Source organism: Hyperolius riggenbachi, chromosome 7 (genome assembly GCF_040937935.1).
Source record: "Hyperolius riggenbachi isolate aHypRig1 chromosome 7, aHypRig1.pri, whole genome shotgun sequence".
Lineage (NCBI taxonomy): Eukaryota > Metazoa > Chordata > Amphibia > Anura > Hyperoliidae > Hyperolius > Hyperolius riggenbachi.
Genome location: NC_090652.1, coordinates 253,121,545 through 253,144,668, shown reverse-complemented (window position 1 = coordinate 253,144,668; position 23,124 = coordinate 253,121,545). Strand labels below are relative to the sequence as shown.

Genomic DNA, 23,124 nt, shown 5'->3' with positions numbered 1-23,124 from the left:
AAAAAGCACTATATGAAATGTTTTGGAGCGAGCAGTACAAGCAGAGTTCAGACTCTGCAGCCTGGTCACTGCTGTGCTAAAAGATTCTCACACTGCTACCATCAAGGGAATAAAGCCCTTTTGCTTACACACCACGTCTGGAAAATGTCAACGTTCCAACTGGCAACAGGAACATTCCACTTTGCTTACTACACTTTACTAGGAGGAAAATATTGGAATTCATCTTAAAACATCTAAATCAAAACCAGAAGCTTTTGTCCGTTAGGGCTTGCCCTTTTTTTTTTTTCCTTTAAGGTCTTGAATACGCTTAAGTTTCCGAAAAGACCAGAATAATGTCGGGCCGCGAATACAAAACAATTTGCACGACTTGATCTGAAATTACTGCTGTTTGGAGTTCTCTGATCTTTCTGACTGTGAAGTCAGATTCTGTTATTGTCAGCTAGGTAGAAACTCAAAACAACACATTTATGTGGCCTAAAAACAAACACATGTCCCTGTATGCCACAATGCTGCCTGCGCGAAATAAGAGGTTAAAACAAAAAAAGTTTACAAAAAGTTACAGAATAAGATGACCGCAGAGATAAAGTTTAGATCTAGTGCAGGTGTTTAATATGAAACAGTTCTTTACGGCACTCTCCATTTAGGAGCCAGACACTCAATTATAATTGGAAGCAAACGCACAGGGTTTATTTGCGTGCCTGTGCTTCACACCAATAAACCAAAAGGCTGGGAGCACACTACGCAGAATCGCTAGCATTGCAGAAAACACATGGTTTTGCCCACAATGTAAGTCAATGGGCTGCACAGAAAACTGCACATATCTGCGTTTTCCAAAACATATTTATGTAAAACACATGTAAAGTATTTTAATGGAGATGCAAGAGCTGTGCGTTTTTACATGCGTTTTTTATTACATAAATATGGTACTGTATTTTACTCCATTAAAAAAAAGGAAACCATTTAAAAAAACAGAATCGCAAACAAAACACAATGAAAAATGCTGAAACGCACAATGCAGAAATCTCATGGTTTTCTGCACAGCCAAGTGTGCTCCCAGCCAAAGATCTGGTTTGCGTTGCTTGTTGGATTTTGGATAGAAAGACAGGCTTTCAGTACCTGACGAAGGCGTGGGTACGCCGAAACGCGACGTCACCGGCACACGTAACCACCGCGGCAGTCACTCATGGTCCTCTTTCCAAATGCTATTGGCTACAGCAGTGCATTGGATACATTGGGAATAACACAATGCATGCAGTGCATTACCACATAATTCACAAGTTAACAGTAACAATAATGCATATTTTCTATGTACTGTCTGCTTCACTGTATGCATCACACCCCATGCATAACATGCAATGTGACTTTTCTTCTCCATTGATGATTACTACAGCATTTCTATGCGGAATGAACAGTTTTCAGTCTTTTCATTGCAAGAGCTCGGATCCACTCTAATCCCCTAATCCCCATGGCTAACCTTAACTCTCCTACCCCCTCACAGCTACCCACCCCGCTGCAGAAAAACAAAGACAACATGCAAAAACAATATTTGGGGCACCTAAATTTCCCCTGCTTACAGATATTTCAATGGGCCCCTATGATGGCGCTCAAACCTCCTCCCACTAATGGCCGCCCAATTTTCCTCCTTACAACTGAAAGACGAACTCCAGTGAAAATTATGTAATAAAAAAGTGCTTCATTTTTACAATAATTATGTGTAAATGATTTAGTCAGTGTTGCACATTGTAAAAGCTTTCCTCTCCCGGATTTACATTCTGACATTTATCACATGGTGACATTTTTACTGCTGGCAGGTGATGTAGCTGCTGCTTGCTTTTTTGGCAGTTGGAAACAGTTGTAAACAGCTATTTCCCATAATGCAACAAGGTTCACAGACAGGAAACTGCCAGGAAAATGGTCCTCACTGTTTCCTGTGGGAGGGGTTTCACCACAATAGCAGCCATACAGAGCCTCCTGATGATCCGTTTGTGAAAAGGAATAGATTTCTCATTTAAAATGGGGTATCAGCTGCTGATTGGGATGAAGTTCAATTCTTGGTCACGGTTTCTCTTTAAGTACACAGAGAAAACACGGGGAGAACATACACATTCCATGCAGATAGTGTCATGGACCATATAGTAAAATACACATAGATAATAATTGCATTTGAGATATGCAATATCACCTCTATCAGTTTATATTTTCTGTGTTGGGTTTTTAATTTCGTTTACTCTTCGTTTGTGAGAATAAAATACAATATTGGAAAAAAAAAAGTCTTGTCTGCACACTTCACAACAAAACATATTGAAAGAGCAGCAGGCAATTCAACACGAAGCTGCACAAATCAATGAATCCCATCCAATAAGTAAGAATGTAAAATGTAAGGAACAAATGAGCACACCCACATAGCTCCTTTGTAGCGTTCTTATTCACAAACTTATGAAGTCACTGGGATCAAGATTATAGCTTGCTACAAATAATACAGCTAGAAAATACTTCCCAAAAAATCAACCATAAGTAATAGCATGTACAGAACATACCGTATATGTACAAATAAACATTAAAGCGCAAAATCATTGTGGTAAAAATGCTGCTGCATAAATAAGAACACTTCAATTACACTGTTTAAATTATACATACGAAGTGTTAAACTCCCTAATGGCAGCAGGATAATGCATACTGGCGAAAGGCATACAAATCCCAAATCCAGAGGGGGGAGAAAACAAGTCAGTTCAAAGTACAGTATTTGAGGAGAGCGTAACGGTTTCTCCAAGTTCAGGCCATGGTATCTTTGGCTCCATTAAATTTCCAGTCCAAGACTGGATTACATTACTCAAAAATGTTGTTCTGCACCATCTTATTATTATCTAGTATTTAGGGTTAGCATTCTCGCCTGGCAGCGCTGGGTCCCCAGTTCGAATCCCAGCCAAGGCACTATCGGCCCAGAGTTTGTACTGTATGTTCTACCCAAGTCTGTGTGGGTTTCCTCCGGGCATTCCAGTTTCCTCACATGTCCCAAACACAGAGATAACCTAATAGGCTTCCCCCCAAATTGGCCCTAGACTACAATACATACACTACACGACTACTCTGAGGGGCTCACAATTTAACCTATTTTGGTTCCTGGACGTAGTTTCTACGTCCAGGAACCATGCACGCTACTGCGGCCGATCGCGTGCGTGCATGCGCACTCCCGGCCGCGGATTCGGTAGCCAAGGAATCAATGTATCGGGCTATGGAGCCCGATCACTGATTCCTCTCCCCCGCTGAAAAAGCGACAGCTTCTCTCGGAAGCTGAGCTTTTTCTGGCCGTCTCCTTCCCGATGCGTCACTCTAAGCGCGTGCTACGCTTAGAGTGACGTCATGTAAACAAACTCATGGCCGCCATCTTGTGGCCAAAAAGTAATACTACACCTGAAAAAAAAAAAAATTAACACACATTTACATTATAAATCTATTGTTTACCTCCCACCCTCCCAAAAGTACCCAAATAAAATGTTTAGTATAAAAAAAAAAAAAAACCATTACAATAATAAAAAAAAAAACATGTAAATATTTACCTAAGGGTCTAAACTTTTTAAATATCAATGTAAAGATGAAATATTTCTATATTTTTTTTATTTTAAACTTGTAAATAGTGATAGATGCAAAATGGAAAAAATGCACCTTTATTTCCAAATAAAATATTTTCGCCATACATTGTGATAGGGACATAATTTTAACGGTGTAATAACCGGGACATATGGACAAATACAATACGCGAGTTTTAAATATGGAGGCATGTATTATTTTAAAACTATAATGGCTGAAAACTGAGAAATAATGCATTTTTCAATTTTTTTCTTATTCTTCCTGTTAAAATGCATTTACAGTAAAGTGGCTCTTAGCAAAATGTACCCCCCAAAGATAGCCTAATTGGTGGCGGAAAAAACAAGATATAGATCAGTGCATTGTGATAAGTAGTGATAAAGTTATAGGCTAATCAATGGGAGGTGAACATTTCTCACGTGAAAACGACGGAACCTGAATGGGTTAATCTCTACCATAGTTCATCATAGTCTAGGGCCAATCTAGGGGGAAGCCAATTAACTTACTTACAGCGGATCCGAGATGAAAAACGAACTATAACAAGTAACTCGTCTATATATCTTATCTAAAGTTTAGATAGTTTACACAGCAAATCTAGCTGTAAACAGTTTTAATAGAATATGATTATTTGTTCCTGTGATACAATGACAGCAGCCATGCTGTTTGTAAACATTACACAAAGGCAGGCTTATCTGCATCTTGAGCAAAAAACCTAATTCCCCCCTCCTCCTCCCCTCTGCCACTGAAATCTCTGGCTAGTAATACCTCCCCCTCCCCCTGCCCAGACTGAGCTCCCATGAGCCCTTGCTACTGTCTGAAAGTGCCAAGGCTCTCTGAAAACCTGTGGTCGACGCTTGTTTAGTTTATAGGGAATTAGAGTATTAAAACAAAAACAAAAAAGTATTTGGCTTGAAGAATGCCTTATAAACAATAGGAAAGGAACACAATTATGCAATGAGTAAAAGTTCATCTCAGATCCACTTTAAGGGCTGGGACCCACTACAAGCGCTTTGCAGAAGCGCAAAGCACCCTTGATTTCCATAATTGATGAAGTGCCACAATTTATTGGACTGATAGTGATTTGGCTACTGTAGCCACAGATGCAATTGCTCTGGGATGGCTACCAAACTGCTGCAAGCAGCATATTTTTTTTTTATGCTGCTAGTGCGATCACCCCTAGGGATCCTCTAGACATTTAGTAGAATGTAGCAAATTATTCAGGATACCCACTTTTATATTAATTATCTTGGTTTCAGCATCAGAAACACCTATATCTATATATTGCTGAAGTTTGCTACGTACTCCCGCTAAGCCAGTGATGTTTAGTCTAGACTGCTTGTTATGTAGCATCCTCCTCTCAGAGCATTCTGGGAGACCGGATATTATTTCTGCTGGCTTCAGAATACACAGGAAACAAAACATTCTGTAGTGATGCACCTGCCAGCAGTAAATATGTCACCATTTGTGATAAATTTCAGAATGTAAATCAGGGTGAGGAAACATTTTACAGTGAGCAAACACTGACTAAATATTTCATAAAGTAATATTGTAAAACATAAGATATTTTATATATTAAATTATAGTCAGGTAATCTATTCTTTAAAATAATAGGTGGTTTATAATAATATAACACTGTCATTTTTTTCAGAATAAGCAAGACTTCCAATATGCTAAATCAGACCCAGCCTACCTTTTGATGAATAAGTCCTTAAGAATCTCTTCACGTGCCTAGAGGTAGCCACAGTCACAATACTTTGGTTGGTCAGAATAGCAAGCCCTGTGGTTTAAAAAAGATAATTTGTTGAACAAAAATTCACCAATGATAAAGTTTCTTCAGTTCAGATCATGTGAAGAAACAACCTCAGAATTTATATTTATGCCTGGGCGACTGTATTCCTGCTCTTCTGTGCTGGGTTCTCTGTTGAATAACTCAGGGCTATTGGGGTACTATATACAGCCACATAATGCAGTAGGAAAGGTGTATGTTAGTCCTTATCTCACTGAACAGCTTGCTCTATGACAAAACAAGGAATTAAACAACACCCCTCTGCAAGTACGATACAATGACACGATACGCTTGGTCTAATAGTGTACTCTAATCCTCCTTCCCTTCCCCCCTCAAACCACGGTTCCCTCTATGTCCTCTCTCCTCTCCCCCACCTTACCCTACCCCTACCTTCCTTTCCCCATCCCTATCCCCCCCCCACTCCCGCCTCCCCTCCCTAGTTGGGGTTTTTTCGTATTCTTGGCCTTATGGTCAGTTATTCTCGCTTCCTCAGCAAAGAGACACAACAGGCAGGTTCATTAAGACAGGGAAGGAACCACTATCATTATAGCAGTACTTACTTCCTTATATATACGGAGAACACTCTATCACTACCCTGTTGCAACAACTGCTATAAGTATTCACTGTCCATGATTCTTGGTATGGGACATCACTATTGTTCATGGTTATGACAGTAACGCTCTGACCTTTAGGTTTAGAAAATGCCACCTATGCAGGAATGTGTATGAGCATACAGTATTTCCCACTCACTGGATATGTATTACCGCTCTCAAAGTTCATTTATTCTCTATGGGCATATTATATTACAATTGATGTTTGGTTAAAGGTTCCTTGTGCCCCCAGCTCAGGTTAGAGCTGGGTGTTGCTGGGCAGCGGTTCTCCCCACTATGTCCGCTTCCCCTCAAAGGTGGTACCCGTAGGTAGGATAGTTCTCTAGAGAGATAGCTAAGGGACCGCCTTTGTAAAAGGTTTTTCAGTTAGGGCGCAGACAATCTCACTCCTACTGGTTATGGAAAGAGATGTAGGGCGGGGGGGTTTTGGGGTTTATAAAGGTTTACTGTTTCTTTATGTGCTAAATCTGTATACTTTTTCTCTCTTCTCCTCCTCCTCCTTCTCTGGCTCTGAGCTCATCTTACTGTTGTATTACTTGATGGATAGACACTCTGATACTATGATCTATCCTCAACGACTCGAGTACTTAATGTACATGACAACTATAGCAACCAATCATGGATTCACTTAAATGTGTTTCATGGAACGTCAGAGGGCTGGGTTCTAAAGTTAAGCGATCACTTGTGTTTAATTACCTAAAAAAATACTCCCCACATATATGTATCCTGATTGAAACTCACCTCATGGGCAATAAAATACTTTCACTTAAGCGCCCCTGGGTCGCGCACCATTACCACTCAGCCTATTCTTCTTATTCTAGGGGGGTTTCAGTGCTAATTCATAAAAATGTTCCTCTTAAAATAATGGACTCTATTTGTGATGACATGGGACGGTATGTCCTTCTTAACTTTGAACTTTATGGCATGGAATATATACTTGTGGGTGTATACGCTCCTCCCCCGGTAAATAAGCAACTCTTTTATGATATTATATCCCAATCTTCTAGGTGGCATGGCGACAGACTTGTTATAATGGGTGATTTTAATGCAACCATGGATCCGGCTCTAGATAGGACCGGCAGTTCAGCACGGGAGGGAAGGGACCTACAATTGTGGGCGGAGGGTAATCAGGTACGGGACCTATGGAGATGGAAACATCCTACGCAGAAATCTTATACTTGTTTTTCTTCAGCTCATAAATCCATGTCTCGTATTGACATGGCTTTTGCCAGCCCCGCTATACTTCCTCAAGTTCAAACCATCGATATTTTGCCATCAGGTATTTCTGACCATGCCCCCATTATGCTTACCTTAACTGTCTCTACTGCACCTCAAGATAGACTCTGGAGAATATCCCGCTTCTATATTAATGAGCCGCTCATCCAACCTCAAATAACACAGGCTATACGCAACTACTGGGAAATCAATGCTAATTCTGCGTCAGATGCGATAGTATGGGACGCAGGAAAGGCTGTTGTTAGAGGGCATTATATGTCTGAGCTTAAAGCATATAAAGCTAACTCCAGGGCGCATATTCTTTGCCTTGAAACTAAAATAAAAGATGCTGAAAATAATTTTATACAGAACACTACTCTTGATAACTGGAGAACGTGGCAACAACTGGTTCGGCAATGGAAGATAGCCCTTGTATCCTTAACTAAAAATGCCATGTTACACCAGACCCAACGCATTTTCGAGTTCGGTGACAAGAACAGTAAACTACTTGCATGGCTATCTAAAGATATTGGTGTGCCCACAGCCATTCCTGCGATCATAGATGACCGGGGTATTCTCCTAGTAGATCCCAAACGCATTAACCAAACTTTTACTACCTTCTACATGTCACTATATTCGTCCAAAGTACAATACTCACCCACGGAGCTAGAGACATATCTAACTAACATCAACCTTCCTCACTTATCTGAGCAAAATAGAACTATCCTTAATAAACATATCACAATAGAAGAAGTTCAAATAGCCATTACAGAACTCAAACCAAATAAATCCCCTGGCCCAGATGGCCTTCCATCTGAATACTATCACTGTTATTCAGATGTATTAGCCCCAAGACTATGCTCTCTATTCAATAAAGTACTAGAAGGCGACCCCTTACCGGATACCTTCTCTGACGCTGTAATAGTGTTAATACTTAAACCAGGTAAGGACCCGACCTTGTGTGGATCCTACAGACCCATCTCTCTCTTAAATACAGATGCTAAGATCTTGGCGAAAATACTGGCCAATCGGGTTAAGATGATTATCACCACGTTAATTCATAGCGACCAATCTGGGTTTATGCCCAATAAAGGCACGGATATAAATCTACGTAGACTATTTACCAACATAGCTCTTCCCTCCTCGGTGTCTGACCGTAGGGTGGTTGCCTCGTTAGACACCGAGAAGGCATTTGATTCTATGGAATGGACATATCTTTGGGAACTACTGGGAAGGTATGGGTTTGGTGACGAGTTCATTAAGTGGGTCAAAGCTTTATATAGATCTCCCAAAGCGAGGATTCGCACTGGAAACACCCTTTCCACATCCTTTGCTTTACACCGGGGTACGCGCCAGGGCTGTCCCCTCTCCCCATACTTGTTTGCCTTGGCAATTGAACCCATGGCAATTCTACTACGCGAATCGGATCAAATACAAGGAATCCCAATTGGCAATATAGAGGAACGGGTATCTCTCTATGCCGATGATACTTTATTATACCTTGGAGACCCAGAAAGATCCTTGACTGCAGCTCTTAATGTGATCACAACCTTCGGCTCCTTCTCCGGCCTGTGCATTAATAAGAGCAAGTCTGTCGTCATGCCCCTAGACAATATCCAACCAATAACTACTTCTATCCCTTTACAATTGGTGACGCAGTTTCGGTACCTAGGCATCAATGTGACTAATGATGTGCAAGATTATTTCAAACTTAACATCGCGCCCGTGGTGGAAGCCTTTCGTGGGAAATCTAGATCCTGGAAACAACTACCATTATCGCTTATCGGGAAAATAAACATTTTCAAAATGATTTTTCTACCCAAATTCTTATATGTATTACGGCAAACCCCTACCACCATACCTAAAAAATTCTTCAAAAACCTTCATTCTCTAATTACCACATTTGTTTGGACGGGCCAGACCCCGAGAATTGCTTTTAACACACTACAACTACCCATAGATCAAGGGGGCCTGGCTCTTCCGAACATGCAACTATATTATTATGCGGCTGTCCTGGTGACGGCTCGATGGTGGTTTGGACAAGATAGTTACAACCCCGCGGTAGTTGCTGAAGCTGCTCAAATGGGATCCTACGAGAGGCTTACACTTTTGGTTTTTAGAGGTACAACGAACGATCATAGGTGCACGATTCCGATGACTACAGTATGTAAGGTATGGGATGAGGCTATCCGATATATGGATGGAGATCGATACACGTCCCCTCACACCCCCATATGGGAAAACCCTAAGTTACAACATTTTATGCAAATACCGGACCCAATATTATGGGCTAGATCGGGAATTAAGTCCTTGAAGCATATTATTGGGGAGGGAGTACTCATTTCTTTTAATGACCTCAAACAAACATTTTCCCTTTCAAATAAGATGTTTTTTAGATACTTACAACTTAGGCATGCCTTTTCGGCACAATTTCCCGAAGGAGCTCCCACTCTAACAGGTAGTGATATGGAGCAGACACTCATGACACGTTCTCTTGACAAACCCCTATCCACATTATACTCAGCCCTGGTGGGAAGAGGCACTGAAAAACTTCTCCTGTGCCAGACCAAATGGAATCAAGATATTCCGGGCCTCGATAATAATGACTGGGAAGATATTCTAAATGATTTTATTAGACTCCCGATCTCCGCTAGAGATAGACTGGTACAAGTCAAGTTTTTACATAGGACTTACCTCACCCCTGAAAGGATGCACAAGATATCCAATGCCAATAGCATACTATGCCACAGATGCTCTAGTGACACAGGCACCTTTTTTCATATGTTCTGGAGCTGCCATAAGATTATACCGTTTTGGGAAGAAATCTTTTCCATTATTAATGAAATCCTAGACTCCCAGTTTTTCTGTACACCTAGATTAGCCCTGTTAGGTTTATTCGATGAGCCCTCATGTAGTAAATACACACAGTATTTAATACGTATTTTATGCTACTATGCTCGAAAGGAAATTTTAAGAGTCTGGAAAGGTGAGGCCCTGCCTTCCATTAATCTCTGGAAACGTATGATCAATAAAGATCTTCCACTGTTCCGCATGACATACAAGAATCGTAACTGTCCACAGCGGTTTGACAAGGTCTGGGCACCATGGTATAATAATATTACAACTGCGGGATCCAACCCTGAGTCCTAACGGGGCGGAATAGCACCGTTTAATATAACCTCTTAAGACTCGTGAATATTATCAGGTGTGCCCGGAGATGAGCTCGGAGCCACTTCTCTTTTCTTCTTTTTCTTCTCTCCACTTTTTCTCTTCTTCCTCCTTTCTTCCTTCTGGTAATACTACCTGTTTCTCCTCCTTTTCCTCTTACTTGGCAGCGCTGTCTCCTGCAGGAGGTAACTATAGGATCGATCTAGCCATTATATTAATATTCTCTGTTTTTATATCATATCATTATTATGACATAATCAAGTCTTCACAGTATATGGTGGATATGATTATGGTTTGTGTAATATGTATGAACATTATGATACAGTTTTTTTATGCATACCCTCCCTGCGTGGATGCGGTGCTGCAGTGTATGTGTAATATTTTTCTTCTATGAAACAATAAAATTGATTTGTTAAAAAAAAAAAGAATTTATATTTATAAGGCCCGGTTCACATTAGCGGTGGCTATCCGGAATAGCCGTGCCGGAGCCGCACCGCATGCTGGCCGGACGAAACGGACGCACGGCATAGCAATGTAAGTCTATGCCAGGGTTCACATGTGTCCGTTTCGTCCGGACCGGAGCCGGACCGGATCCGGACTCCGGTGTCCGTTCCAACATGCGCTATTTTTTGGTCCGGCTCCTCCGGCAGCCGTATCCGGGGCGGAGCCGGACTGCACCATCCGGCCAATGGAAACCAATGAGAACCGGAGAGCGCACAACACACTGGCAAAAAATCCGGATGTTCTACCCCACTTCCTATGAGGATTGTTGCGGCGATATTGTATCGGGGACACATGGGCAACCATTTTGGAGTGGAGCAGCACGAGCTGGAGATGTTGGCAGCATGTTGGAGGTGGAGGTGAGTGCTAAACAGCGGAGGGCCTGATTCCACAGGTCCCCCTTCTGCTGACCTCCCAGACCCCAACATTTTTTTTTGTTTTTATACAGGTTGTTATCTCTTTTAGAATCCGGATCCGGACCGCAACCGTGTTCATACCGCACGGAAACCGTATGCAACCGGACCGGATCCGGACAGGAAACATACGGTTCAGGTCCGATCCGGCTCCGGTGCGGTCCGGACATCCGGTGCGGTTTTTGCAAAACCGCAAGTGTGAACCGGGCCTTAGAGTTACTTTAATCCCTTTACTCCAAATACCATATAGACCTAGGATTACTAAGAATGGAGAGTAGTGTTACATAGTTTGGTTAAAAAAAAACCACATCTGTCCATCAAGTCCAATCAGGAGAAAAAAATAAAAATAAATTCGTAAAAATTAGGTACATTTCTGTCATGAACCCTCACATATACCAGTAGAGCCAGAGGAAAGACAAAAACCCTTACAAGGCTGGGGCAAATTACAACCTTTAAAGCGGGATTGTCACCATAAAAATTCAAATTTCAACAGCAACTGGTCTAAGTGTATTAAGTGATAAAGATGCTAATCCTGCATTCAAAACTTTCAAAACTTTTTCTGCTGTAAAGCCTCATCAACACGGGTAGATGAGGCGGCGATGTGGCTTATCAATCGAGCCGCTGATGCGGCTCGATTGATAAGATCCGATAGGTCGGATCTTGCTACCGCCGATTCCCTGCTCGTTCCCCGCGAGGGGACAATGGCAGGTAAGCAAGCGGAAGATAAGTGGCACTGGCGGGGACGAGCGGGGAATCGAATCCGACGGCGAGCGGGGACGCGGCGGGTACGCGCGGGGATGCGGAAGAGGCGATCCGGCGGCTAGTCGAGCTGCCGGTTCACCTCCACATCTCCCCGTGTAGATTTGGAGCTATCGCATACTTAAGGAGCACTGGCTCTTTAGTAGTCAGTGCCAAACAGTTGCATGCTGGAGGTTCTTTTTATCTATAATATATTCCTCCTCTTCCATTTATTTCCCTGCCTAGCTGCTTATCTGAAAACACGATCCCCTGCTCACTTGTGTTTACAAGCAAGGCTGAGGTGACTCAGCGATTGGAGTGGAAAAGAAAAAAAAGTAAAGACAGAAATTACATCAGGATTTAGCCTAAACTGTGGGCAAAAGACATGGTTCCCACCAGGAACAGAATTCTCTTCATTTATTATATTACATTCACTGAAATAAAAACGTGGACTGTACAATACATGTATTATGTAACTAGATCAAGTATTTATCTACTTATATATGTGTTTTTTCCCCTGGCATAGTATGGCTAATCCTACTGCTTTAAAAAGGAAAAAATCCTTTGCGACTCCAGGTGACAGTCAGATAAAATCCCTGGATCAACTCTGCTGGGAATTACCTAGCATTTGTAGCCGTGAATGTTACGTTCTTCAGTGCAGTGAAGGCAGACAAGCCTCCTTTAACCTTCTTGGCGGTAACCCCGAGCTGAGCTCGGGGTAAGCGGCCGGAGAGGATTTCTCAGGCCCTGCTGGGCTGATTTTCATAATTTTTTTTAAGAAACACGCAACAAGCACTTTGCTTGCTGCATGTTCGGGTCGATCGACGCCGATGCACCGCTACCCGGTGCGATACAGGCCCCCCGGCATACCCCTTGCGCAGCCTGGCCAATCGCCGCCAGGCTGCGCTATGGGGTGGATCGGGACTCCCTTTGACATCACGACGTCACAACGTTCGTCGCCATGGCGATGGGGGAAGCCCTGAAGGAAATCCCATTTAGAACGGGATTTCCGGATGGGCTTGATCGCCGGCGGCGATCGGAGGGGTTTGGAGGGAGGCCACAGGGAGGGGGGAATCATTTAGCTAGAGCTAGGCTAGCTACATGATAAAAAAAAATTAGGCTTAAAAAACCTCCCGCGGCCGCGCAGGAGGGTTAAATGCAGATATAGAATTTGCCATAACTACGCCCTAAATGTATAGCAAAATCTTTTTAACTCCATACGCAGATCATGTCCCTTTATCCTTTGTACAAGCCTTGGGACAAAAGTGAATCTGCCGAGCTTTTGTTACTACCCTCTGATGTGTTTATACAGTAGTGTGAAAAACTATTTGCCCCCTTCCTGATTTCTTATTCTCTTGCATGTTTGTCACACTTAAATGTTTCTGCTCATCAAAAACTGTTCACTATTAGTCAAAGATAACATAATTGAACACAAAATGCAGTTTTAAATGATGGTTTTTATTATTTATTGAGGAAAAAAAACTCAAAACCTACATGGCCTTGTGTGAAAAAGTGATTGCCCCCCTTGTTAAAAAAATAACTTAACTGTGGTTTATCACACCTGTGTTCAATTTCTGTAGTCACCCCCAGGCCTGATTACTGCCACACCTGTTTCAATCAAGAAATCACTTAAATAGAAGCTATCTGACACAGAGAAGTAGACCAAAAGCACCTCAAAAGCTAGACATCATGCCAAGATCCAAAGAAATTCAGGAACAAATGAGAAAAAAAGTACTGTAATTGAGATCTATCAGTCTGGTAAAGGTAATGAAGCCGTTTCTAAAGCTTTGGGACTCCAGCGAACCACAGTGAGAGCCATTATCCACAAATGGCAAAAACATGGAACAGTGATGAACCTTCCCAGGAGTGGCCGGCCGACCAAAATTACCCCAAGAGCGCAGAGAAAACTCATCCGAGAGGCCACAAAAGACCCCAGGACAACATCTAAAGAATTGCAGGCCTCACTTGCCTCAATTAAGGTCAGTGTTCACGACTCCGCCATAAGAAAGAGACTGGGCAAAAACGGCCTGCATGGCAGATATCCAAGGCGTAAACCACTTTTAAGCAAAAAGAACATTAAGGCTCATCTCAATTTTGCTAAAAAAAAACATCTCAATGATTGCCAACACTTGTGAGAAAATACCTTGTGGACCGACGAGACAAAAGTTGAATTTTTTTGGAAGGTGCGTGTCCTGTTAAATCTGTCGTAGAAGTAACACAGCATTTCAGCAAAAGAACATCATACCAACAGTAAAATATGGTGGTGGTAGTGATGGTCTGGGGTTGTTTTGCTGCTTCAGGACCTGGAAGGCTTGCTGTGATAGATGGAACCATGAATTCTACTGTCTACCAAACAATCCTGAAGGAGAATGTCCGCCCATCTGTTCGTCAACTCAAGCTGAAGCGATCTTGGGTGCTGCAGCAGGACAATGACCCAAAAGACACCAGCAAATCCACCTCTGAATGGCTGAAGAAAAACAAAATTAAGACTTTGGAGTGGCCTAGTCAAAGCCCTGACCTCAATCCTATTGAGATGTTGTGGCATGACCTTAAAAAGGCAGTTCATGCTAGAAAACCCTCAAATAAAGCTGAATTACAACAATTCTGCAAAGATGAGTGGGCCAAAATTCCTCCAGAGCACTGTAAAAGACGCGTTGCAAGTTATTGCTGCTAAGGGTGGCCCAACCAGTTATTAGGTTCAGGGGGCAATTTCTTTTTCACACAGCTCCATGTAGGTTTTGTGTTTTTTTTCTTACTAAATAATAAAAACCATCATTTAAAACTGCATTTTGTGTTCAATTATGTTATCTTTAACTAATAGTTAACGGTTTTTGATGAGCAGAAACATTTAAGTGTGACAAACATGAATAAGAAATCAGGAAGGGGGCAAATAGTTTTTCACACCACTGTACATGTCAATCAGGTCACCCCTTAGGCTTCTTTTTTTTTCAAGCTAAATAAACCCATTTTGTCCAACCTTCCATGGTAAGTCAGACCTTTCATTCCCCTGATTAATTTACTAGTTGCCCTTTTTTGTACCTGTTCTAGTAGGTCAATGTCATTTCTATAATGTGGTGCCCAAAACTGTAACCCATAATCCAGATATAGCCTCACAAGTTATTTATATAAAGGTAGTAGTATATTAGCAACTTGGGATTTTATTTCCCGTTTTATGCATTACAGAATTTTATTTGCTTTAGCTTCTGCTGCTTGTCATTGAATATGGTTGTTTAACTTGTTATAAACCAACATTCTCAAGTGCTACTCCAAGTCTGATGTTCCCAGCTGTATGGTACTCTACCACTGGTACGTCTATTTTTATACATTGAATTTCATCTGCCCTCTGTGTGCCCATATAGTCATGCAGTTGAGTAGTTATTAGTGTAGTGAGTTTATAATTCTGCATAATATTTGATCATCTGCAAAGATGGCAACATTAGGCTCGGTCCCCATTAGAGCGGCTGCAAAATGGCAGGTAAGCGCCATCTGTCTTGCAACTGTTCCGTCCCCTGGTTCCGCCAAAGCTGACTCCTTTCCATTCTCGGTCTCAAAGCCGATAAACAGACCGGAGGTCGGCAGTAGCATGAACCTTCCCACAGGTTTACAATGGATCAATTCTCCCTAGCAACAGGAAAAAGTTTCATTCATCAACCACAAAATAATAAGAATTCTCCCTGTTGCTGAGGATTCCTGTTGGTCTTTTTCAATCCAATGGCGATCCTCATGCTTCTGCCTGGTACTGATCTGTTTACTGGGACCGAGAGGAGGAGTCAGAAGCAGTGGAACTGGGGGACATGTGAGTATTTGAGTGGTGGCGATCAAACATGACCACCAAAGCGGACCACTATAGCAAAAATGTTGTCATTTTGCTACCACTGTATTCTGTTAATTTAAAAGTGACAAGATTAAATCCCCAATACTTTGTGTCAAAAACAAACAAACAAACAAAATCATAAGAAATGCTTTTTAAACTCTGACATCTCTTTGCTTCTCTAAAGACAAAACAAGGGGAGTGCTCCCTGTATTACCCTTTGTCATTCCAAAACAATGTGAACAGAATAAAACTCATGTACAAAATGTACAATTTAAAGAGAGAGTCTGAAGACTACAAAAATACCTCTTTTTACTTCTCAGCCCTTTTCAGCATTAAGGCCATAGCTGAAACGCTGCATCCCCGTGGCTGAACGCTCAATTAATACCACCGAAATCCCCAGGACAAAATTCGGGCTCCTTCTGGGTAGAGGAAGAGCTTTGAGCAGTAGCTCTGCCTCTACCCAAGTCAATCTCCACGGATCTCCGCCTCCTCCCACCCCTCTCAGTCTTCTTTAACTGAGAGGGGCGAGGAGAGGCAGAGATCCGTGGATATCGACTTGAATGGAGGCAGAGCTACAGCGGAAAGCTATGCCTCCCCTGGGCAGCAAAATCCACGACCTGGAAAGTTGTGGATTTTTTCCCAAGGATTTGGGGGTATTAATTGAGCGTTCAGCCGCCGGGATGCGACGTCTAATGCTGAAAAGGACTGAGAAGTAAAAAGAGGCATTATCGTAGGTTTCAGACTCTCTTTAAATAGGCTTATTTCATAAGTGGAGGTGTCCCTCGGTACTCTGTGGCCAGTGGGGGTGCGTGGTCCATTTGCCGTGTAACCACACGTTTCACTCCCTTGCGTCTTCCTCAGGTCAGGTCAACCCGAGGAAGACAAGGCATTGAAATGAATCTGTGCACATTGTTTCTGAATAATAAAAGGGTAAAGGCCCGTTTCCACTATAGCGTTGCGGAATCGCCGGCGAATCACCGCAGGCAAATCGCATGCGGGTGCGATTCCGCATGCGTTTTTTGCCGCGATTTCGCATAGGTAAGGCTGTATGCGAATTTAACCATGTCACTGCCTGTGTAAATTAACATTAATACCTATGCGAAATCGCATGCAAAATCGCGGCAAAAAACGCATGGGGAAAACGCATGCGATTTCCCTATTAAATACATTGCGTGCGATTCGCCTGCATTCCACACGCAGGCGAATTCTGAGGGCCCTACCCTGCAGATTTTTTCTGCACAGAAAAACGTGCGGGGAAACGCACAAGTGGAAACAGTCCCATCCACTTGTACTGACTGTGCGAATCCGCATGCGGGCAATGCATGCGGATTCGCGATAGTGGAAACGGGCCCTAATACACAATAGGAGCGCTCCACTCTTTTTGTATTTACAGTGTCTACCAAAATCCTTTCATGGCGAGCTGCGCCTGTGGAATACCCTTTAATCAAAGAACTGATACATTGTATCCCATTGACAGCTACATCTTCCAGGCACATTTTGCACACATTCACAAATGAACTGTTTCAGCTCCTTGGTTTTAGACAGGTTTACGGACAAGGACCCCCTTCTTCACCTGGTATTGTCCATCTCATGGCTTCTAACACTTATCTGTACATAACTGGGGACTGTAATGATATAATGGGTAAGACCAAGTGAAAAGAATGAGGGATTCAGGTCCATGCCAGCCCGGTTAGAAGCCTTGTTAACAATCAAATAATGGTTGATGGTACATTTAAAAAGTAGAAAAAACAGATTGATACATTGTAAAGTGAGAAGTTAAAAGATGTGAAGAAATGATCGTTATTGGCCATGTATAATTTGTTAATGTTATTTGATCTCCAATCAGCCTGCACATAATCATCTTAACTACTGGCAGACATGAAAGAAAACAGCACCAACTGCCATTATTTATAACCACACTCCCTAACAATGCAATAGGCCAAAAGTTGTAAACAATTGGCAACGCGTTTCACGGGCATAGTCCCGCTTCATCAGGCAATAAACAACAGGAGTATCGCACAGCTAGGGGTCCAATATCAGCTTGGCACCTCATTGAAAATTGTTTCTAGGAGTATGTGAATAAACTGTGACTACCTCAATCGGCAGCGTCATGTCTGCTTTGGAGTGGCTGGTCCACCACCGCCTCCTGAACGTTTTAAATGATTTTAGCATATTTTATCCTTGTGGCACCTTTGTACATCGTTACACATTAAGATGTCCACCCATAGTGGGAGGGTGGTACACCCTCTTTTTCCTCTATCCACAGAGAACGATATCTTAGTCCTGAGTGGGGACAGGCCTATTCTCCCCACCTGCCTTTACAGTGGTTGCCATAGGGGCAACCCCAGTTTGTAAGTATAATACTGACTTTTCATTATTCCCTTCCTGTTCCAATACTTACTACACTATATTGGGCTCTCGGTTTTCTTCTTTATACTGGACATTTTGTCAGTTTTCTCTATCAATTACATCAGCTGCTGTGAAAAAACATGCACATTTTCCTGCATAGAAAAGTGTGCAGAAAAATGCGCGCAGAAAACTGAAAGACAAGTGTGTTCCCTGCCTCAAAGACAGGAAACTGTCAGGACAATGGCCCTGACATCACACTGTAGGAGAGGTTTCACCACAATATCAGCCATACAGACACCTTGATGATCTATTCAAAAAAAAGGTAAAGCTTTCTCATGGGAAAGGGGGCATCAGCCACTCATTGGGATAAATATTAATCCTTGGTTAAAGTTCCTTTTAAGCAATTTTTAATGCAATGTAGATTAAGGATTACATTCTGTGGCTACAGCAGAATGTCAAAATATTTGCCGTACTGGTGCTTTAAGATGGTTCTGCTCCTACTCTGTCTGTAGGACTAACTGCAGTGTTAACTTTGTTTTGCTCTACGCTGATGAAGCAGCTCCACAATTCCCACCACACTTGTAATGTCCTCCCAAGGTGCACCTTGAACCTCTGCCTCACTCACACAGGACCAATCTTCCCCTCATTGCTGCTGACAGCTATCGTCATACTTCTGTTCAATTATTTTAGGAACGTTTTATAGTTGCAAAAAAGCCGCATGGAGAAACAGGCCTTTCTCACCCACATGTTCAGTTTACACAAAGCGCTCGTTCTCAGCAGGGCCAGACCTGGCTTTCACAGGGTGATAGAGGAAAGCGGTGTTTATATACGCGGTACTGGAAACATAGATCACTTATGACACAAAGAAATAAGCACCTCTTAAAAAATACTCCGTCACTGCCAATCATGTTCGGGGTGATGTACAGAAACTAAAGAATGGAGTGTGAAGTGTGGAGGGCTTAAACTAAACAGAACATAGCAAGAACAATAAATAACTAAACAAACAATTATACGCAACTCACTAAAAAGATGAAAAAGGGCAACAGTCACCCCACAAGGCTTAAGGGGGACGGCACAGGAAAAATGTGAAACTCGTATGTCAAGTGTTCAGAATTCAAAACACTAAATTCTGTTATAAACACACAATGGGCAGGACAGACCCTGTGATCAGTGTCACCTTAAGAACTTCACCTGCTCCTCCCCTAAAGTAATAGGCCCCTCCCATTAATAACCATAGAGGAAGATGTTTATTTCTGGTTGAAAACCCTGTGCATGCGCATGTGCATGTTTCAACACACCAAGGCCGGTGTTTAAACCCAATTTGCTGCAGCCACGTGGTGTTTGCTTATACCGCTTGTGATGATTCCTTGCATACGTGTACTTGTCCTGAGAATTGTTCCTTACCCAGACTGCCTGACCTTACCTGGTCTTTTGCCCTGTCAACCTTGGTCTGTAGCTGCCTGCCTGGACTGACTGCCTTCCTGAGTACCTGACTACAGACTGACATACAGCTCTGCCTCGTTCCCTACTCACCTGCTCTGTTTCCCGATTAGTCACTGTCTACTCTCTTGTTTGCAGAGACAAGACAGCTTCTCTTTGTGTTCCGCACTGTCTGGGAGGGAACCTAGAAGCAGAGGAATGCACTCAGGAAAGCAATCAACATGACTTATAAAAAGGAGGAGAGTGGGGCACAGCTGCAAGTCCAACCACGTTATGGTCAAATTCAACAAGTTTTTGAGCCAGCTGGGATTAGTGGCCTGCACACTGATTGGAGGACACAACCAATATAAAATAACATATTTTTCTATTTACATAGGAACTCCCCAACTGTGTAGCTCATTTATTGTCACTAGTAATGCTTGGAAAAAGTGTAGGTAGGTCCAGCACTGCAAAGAACCATTAAAAACAGGAAATCCATATTTAAACACAACTGAGAACAAGATTATACAGGCAGTAGTTAACATGTACAATGAGGGATGCTGATAAGTCTTTGGGTTTGACCATTTATTTTGTTTCTAGATCAATGACACCTACTTCACTTGAAATTAAGTACATTTCATGGTTCCAAATTTCATCTTTGCTGGTTCATTACAAATTTTGTTATTCAGATCTGAACTGTAGGACCTCACCCCTTTCAGGCCGTCATTTGTTTTGGTAACCTCTATAAATCAAGTACTATTTTAATGGTTGAAACGTTATAAAGTATGATGAAAAACAAAATTACATTTTGGTTCTAAAACATTAAAACACAGCATACACCAAAACTGGTCTGCTTTCATTAAAAGGCTTATAAATAAATATATACTTCACTAAAGCCAATTGATAACATTGGTGGCTGCAGGACAAATTATCATAATGACTTTTAATTTAACATTTACTGAGCAAATAAAGGAGAGAAAATTCTACCTCATGTACACTTTAAACTCCACTGTCATCTTACTGGTCATGTCAGTTCCCTTCACAGACCTCTGCAAGATTGAATGGCAGGCTGGCCATGCCTCTCTCGCACATAATTACATAGTTATTTGGGTTGAAAAAAAGACATACGTCCATCGAATTCAACCAGAAAACAAAGTACAACACCAGCCTGCTCCCTCACATATCCCGGTTGATCCAGAGGAAGGCGAAAAAACCCTTACAAGGCATGGTCCAATTAGCCCCAAAAGGGAAAAAAATCCTTCCCGACTCCAGGTGGCAATCAGATAAAATCCCTGAAACACCACCACTGGGCATTACCTAGTAATTATAGCCATGGATGTCATCCTGAGGAGGACCATGAATTTTACCTCCATGGAGGTCAGTGGTGGTCACAGCAAAACAAAGTTTTTGGAGGGAGGGGGACACAGACTTAACCATGGGTTTAAACCCCCCTAAAGACCAGGCCATATTTTGCTAATCAGGCCACTGCAGCTTTAAGGCCTCGCTGCAGAGCTGTAAAACTCAGCACACAAGTGATTCCCCCCCCACACACACACATTTTCTACCCACCAACAGAGCTCTCTGTTGGTGGGGTCTGATCGCTCCCCCAATGTTTATTTATTTTTTGATAAATATTTACTTCCTTTCTTTCTAATAAATTTTACTTTTTCTTGAAGAGGAGCGGTTAGGTATAAGGTCTCAGAGAAAATAAACACATATATCAGTAGCTAAAGATTGGCTGTACTTACATTACATATGCATTTCACTGTCCATGTTTGTACTTCACAGAATTTTTATATAGTATTTGCAGAGAATGATGCTCCTGACAGCTCATGGCAGGTTCCATGTTTGTCTGTCTTGTACGAAGCCAAATGTGTCGTCATGTCCTCCCTGCTTCCTCCTGATGATTCCACTCTCACAAACGCTGGTAATGAATAACACTACTATGCAGTGAATATTAATTAGCCATGTGGCTAGGAACAATAGCGGACTCCTGCAGTGTACTCTGCCGGAGATTTATTAGTGCTGTGAGCTAGACTGTTACATGCTGTTGAAACTTGAGCCTCACTAGCAGCCAGGGGAGGGCCCCAGAATGCTTTGCAGTATCTGTTATTCGGCTTGCGTCCTCCTTAGGAGCCTGGGAATACGGAGCCTTGCTGTCAGCAAACATCTAAAGTAAGAGAGATTTTTAACTGCAGTATTGCCTTTTTGGCTTCCTTCTAAACTGTTTAACACAGGAGAATAGAGGTTTAAATTAGCTTTTGCAGCCTGACAGTTACTCTTTAAAAAACATTTCCTGTCTAACAGTCTCCTAGCGGTGATCTCCGCTGGGAGACGGATGACGGAGCGGAGCTTCGTCATCCAAGCGGAGATGCACGCGTGATCTCCTGTAAAACCCCGCCCCCAGGACTGCACGCCGATCGGCGTTAGGTGGTCCTGGGGCTGCCGCCATGTTCACGCCAATTGGCGTGGTGCGGTCCTAAAAGGTTAAAGAGCTGCAGCCACTGGTACACGCTCAAGAGGCCACCCTGCAGTGTTAGGGAGTCTTGCCTTAAACTCCTAACTGAATAGGTACTGACCCTAGCCAGGATTCAAACCCTGCTCTCCCATGTCAAAGGTGGTGCCCTTAACCAGTACACTATCGGTCCACTCTACTTGGTTTCACTTCTGTGGTAGGCACTGAAAGGGTTAAGCCTCAGTGTTTACACTACGGAGATGGCTGATAAGAACTAATTAGACAGGTTTATCTGCCTAAACAAACACGGACTACTGAAAGACTTTTTATTGTGTGCGGTGTAAAGGCCCATACACACGTCGGATTTGCGCGAACGACGGGTCGTTTGAACGTTCCGTCGTTCGCACGTTTCCGCATGAAATCCGGCGTGTGTACAGACTATCGTTCGGGAGATAAGACTGGTTACCAGCGATCCGCCCGGCGGATCGTTGGTAACCAGTCTTATCTCCCGAACGATAGTCTGTACACACGCCGGATTTCATGCGGAAACGTGCGAACGACGGAACGTTCAAACGACCCGTCGTTCGCGCAAATCCGACGTGTGTATGGGCCTTAAGAGTTCGGGTCAGCTTGATGGAGTTGGCCTTGAGCAGCACTCAGGCCTCAGGATTAGTGATGAATCTCCACAGGAAGGTTTCTGTCCACCAAACTAATGTAGCTGGTGTGCAAAACCCACAAGCCGATACATTCCGGAAACCTCCACCAGAAGGAGGCTGCGCCAAAACATCCTATTTCAGCTCAGGTAGGCCTGAAATGAGTACACTTTCCTGTGCCCACAGCAGCTTTGTACTTTAATTGAACTTCTATTTTCCTCCTTACATTTTATCGCAGTGGAAATCTGAATAATTCCACCCTCGCAGTCACATTCCCAAAGAGCATTATTCAACAAGAGCCAATAGCTCCCTACTGCATAAATAGATCACCTACTTTGTTTTTACAATTATTTCACAAACTGTACTTGAGGAAACTTAGATGACATTGACTTAATACAGGAGCATGAATAAAATAAT

The 23,124-nt window shown here is 42.6% G+C and overlaps 1 protein-coding gene across 3 annotated transcripts in view; it reads right to left on the bottom strand.

Moving 5' to 3' along the window:
* Nucleotides 1–23,124, bottom strand: part of METAP1D (methionyl aminopeptidase type 1D, mitochondrial) — a 300,094-nt gene that overhangs the window by 232,104 nt on the left and 44,866 nt on the right. For all 3 annotated transcript variants that reach the window (XM_068247038.1, XM_068247039.1, XM_068247040.1), the window contains one exon: nt 5,276–5,362. In XM_068247038.1, coding sequence (XP_068103139.1) covers nt 5,276–5,362 — 87 coding nt within the window. Of the gene's footprint in view, nt 1–5,275; nt 5,363–23,124 lie in introns of those variants that run through there.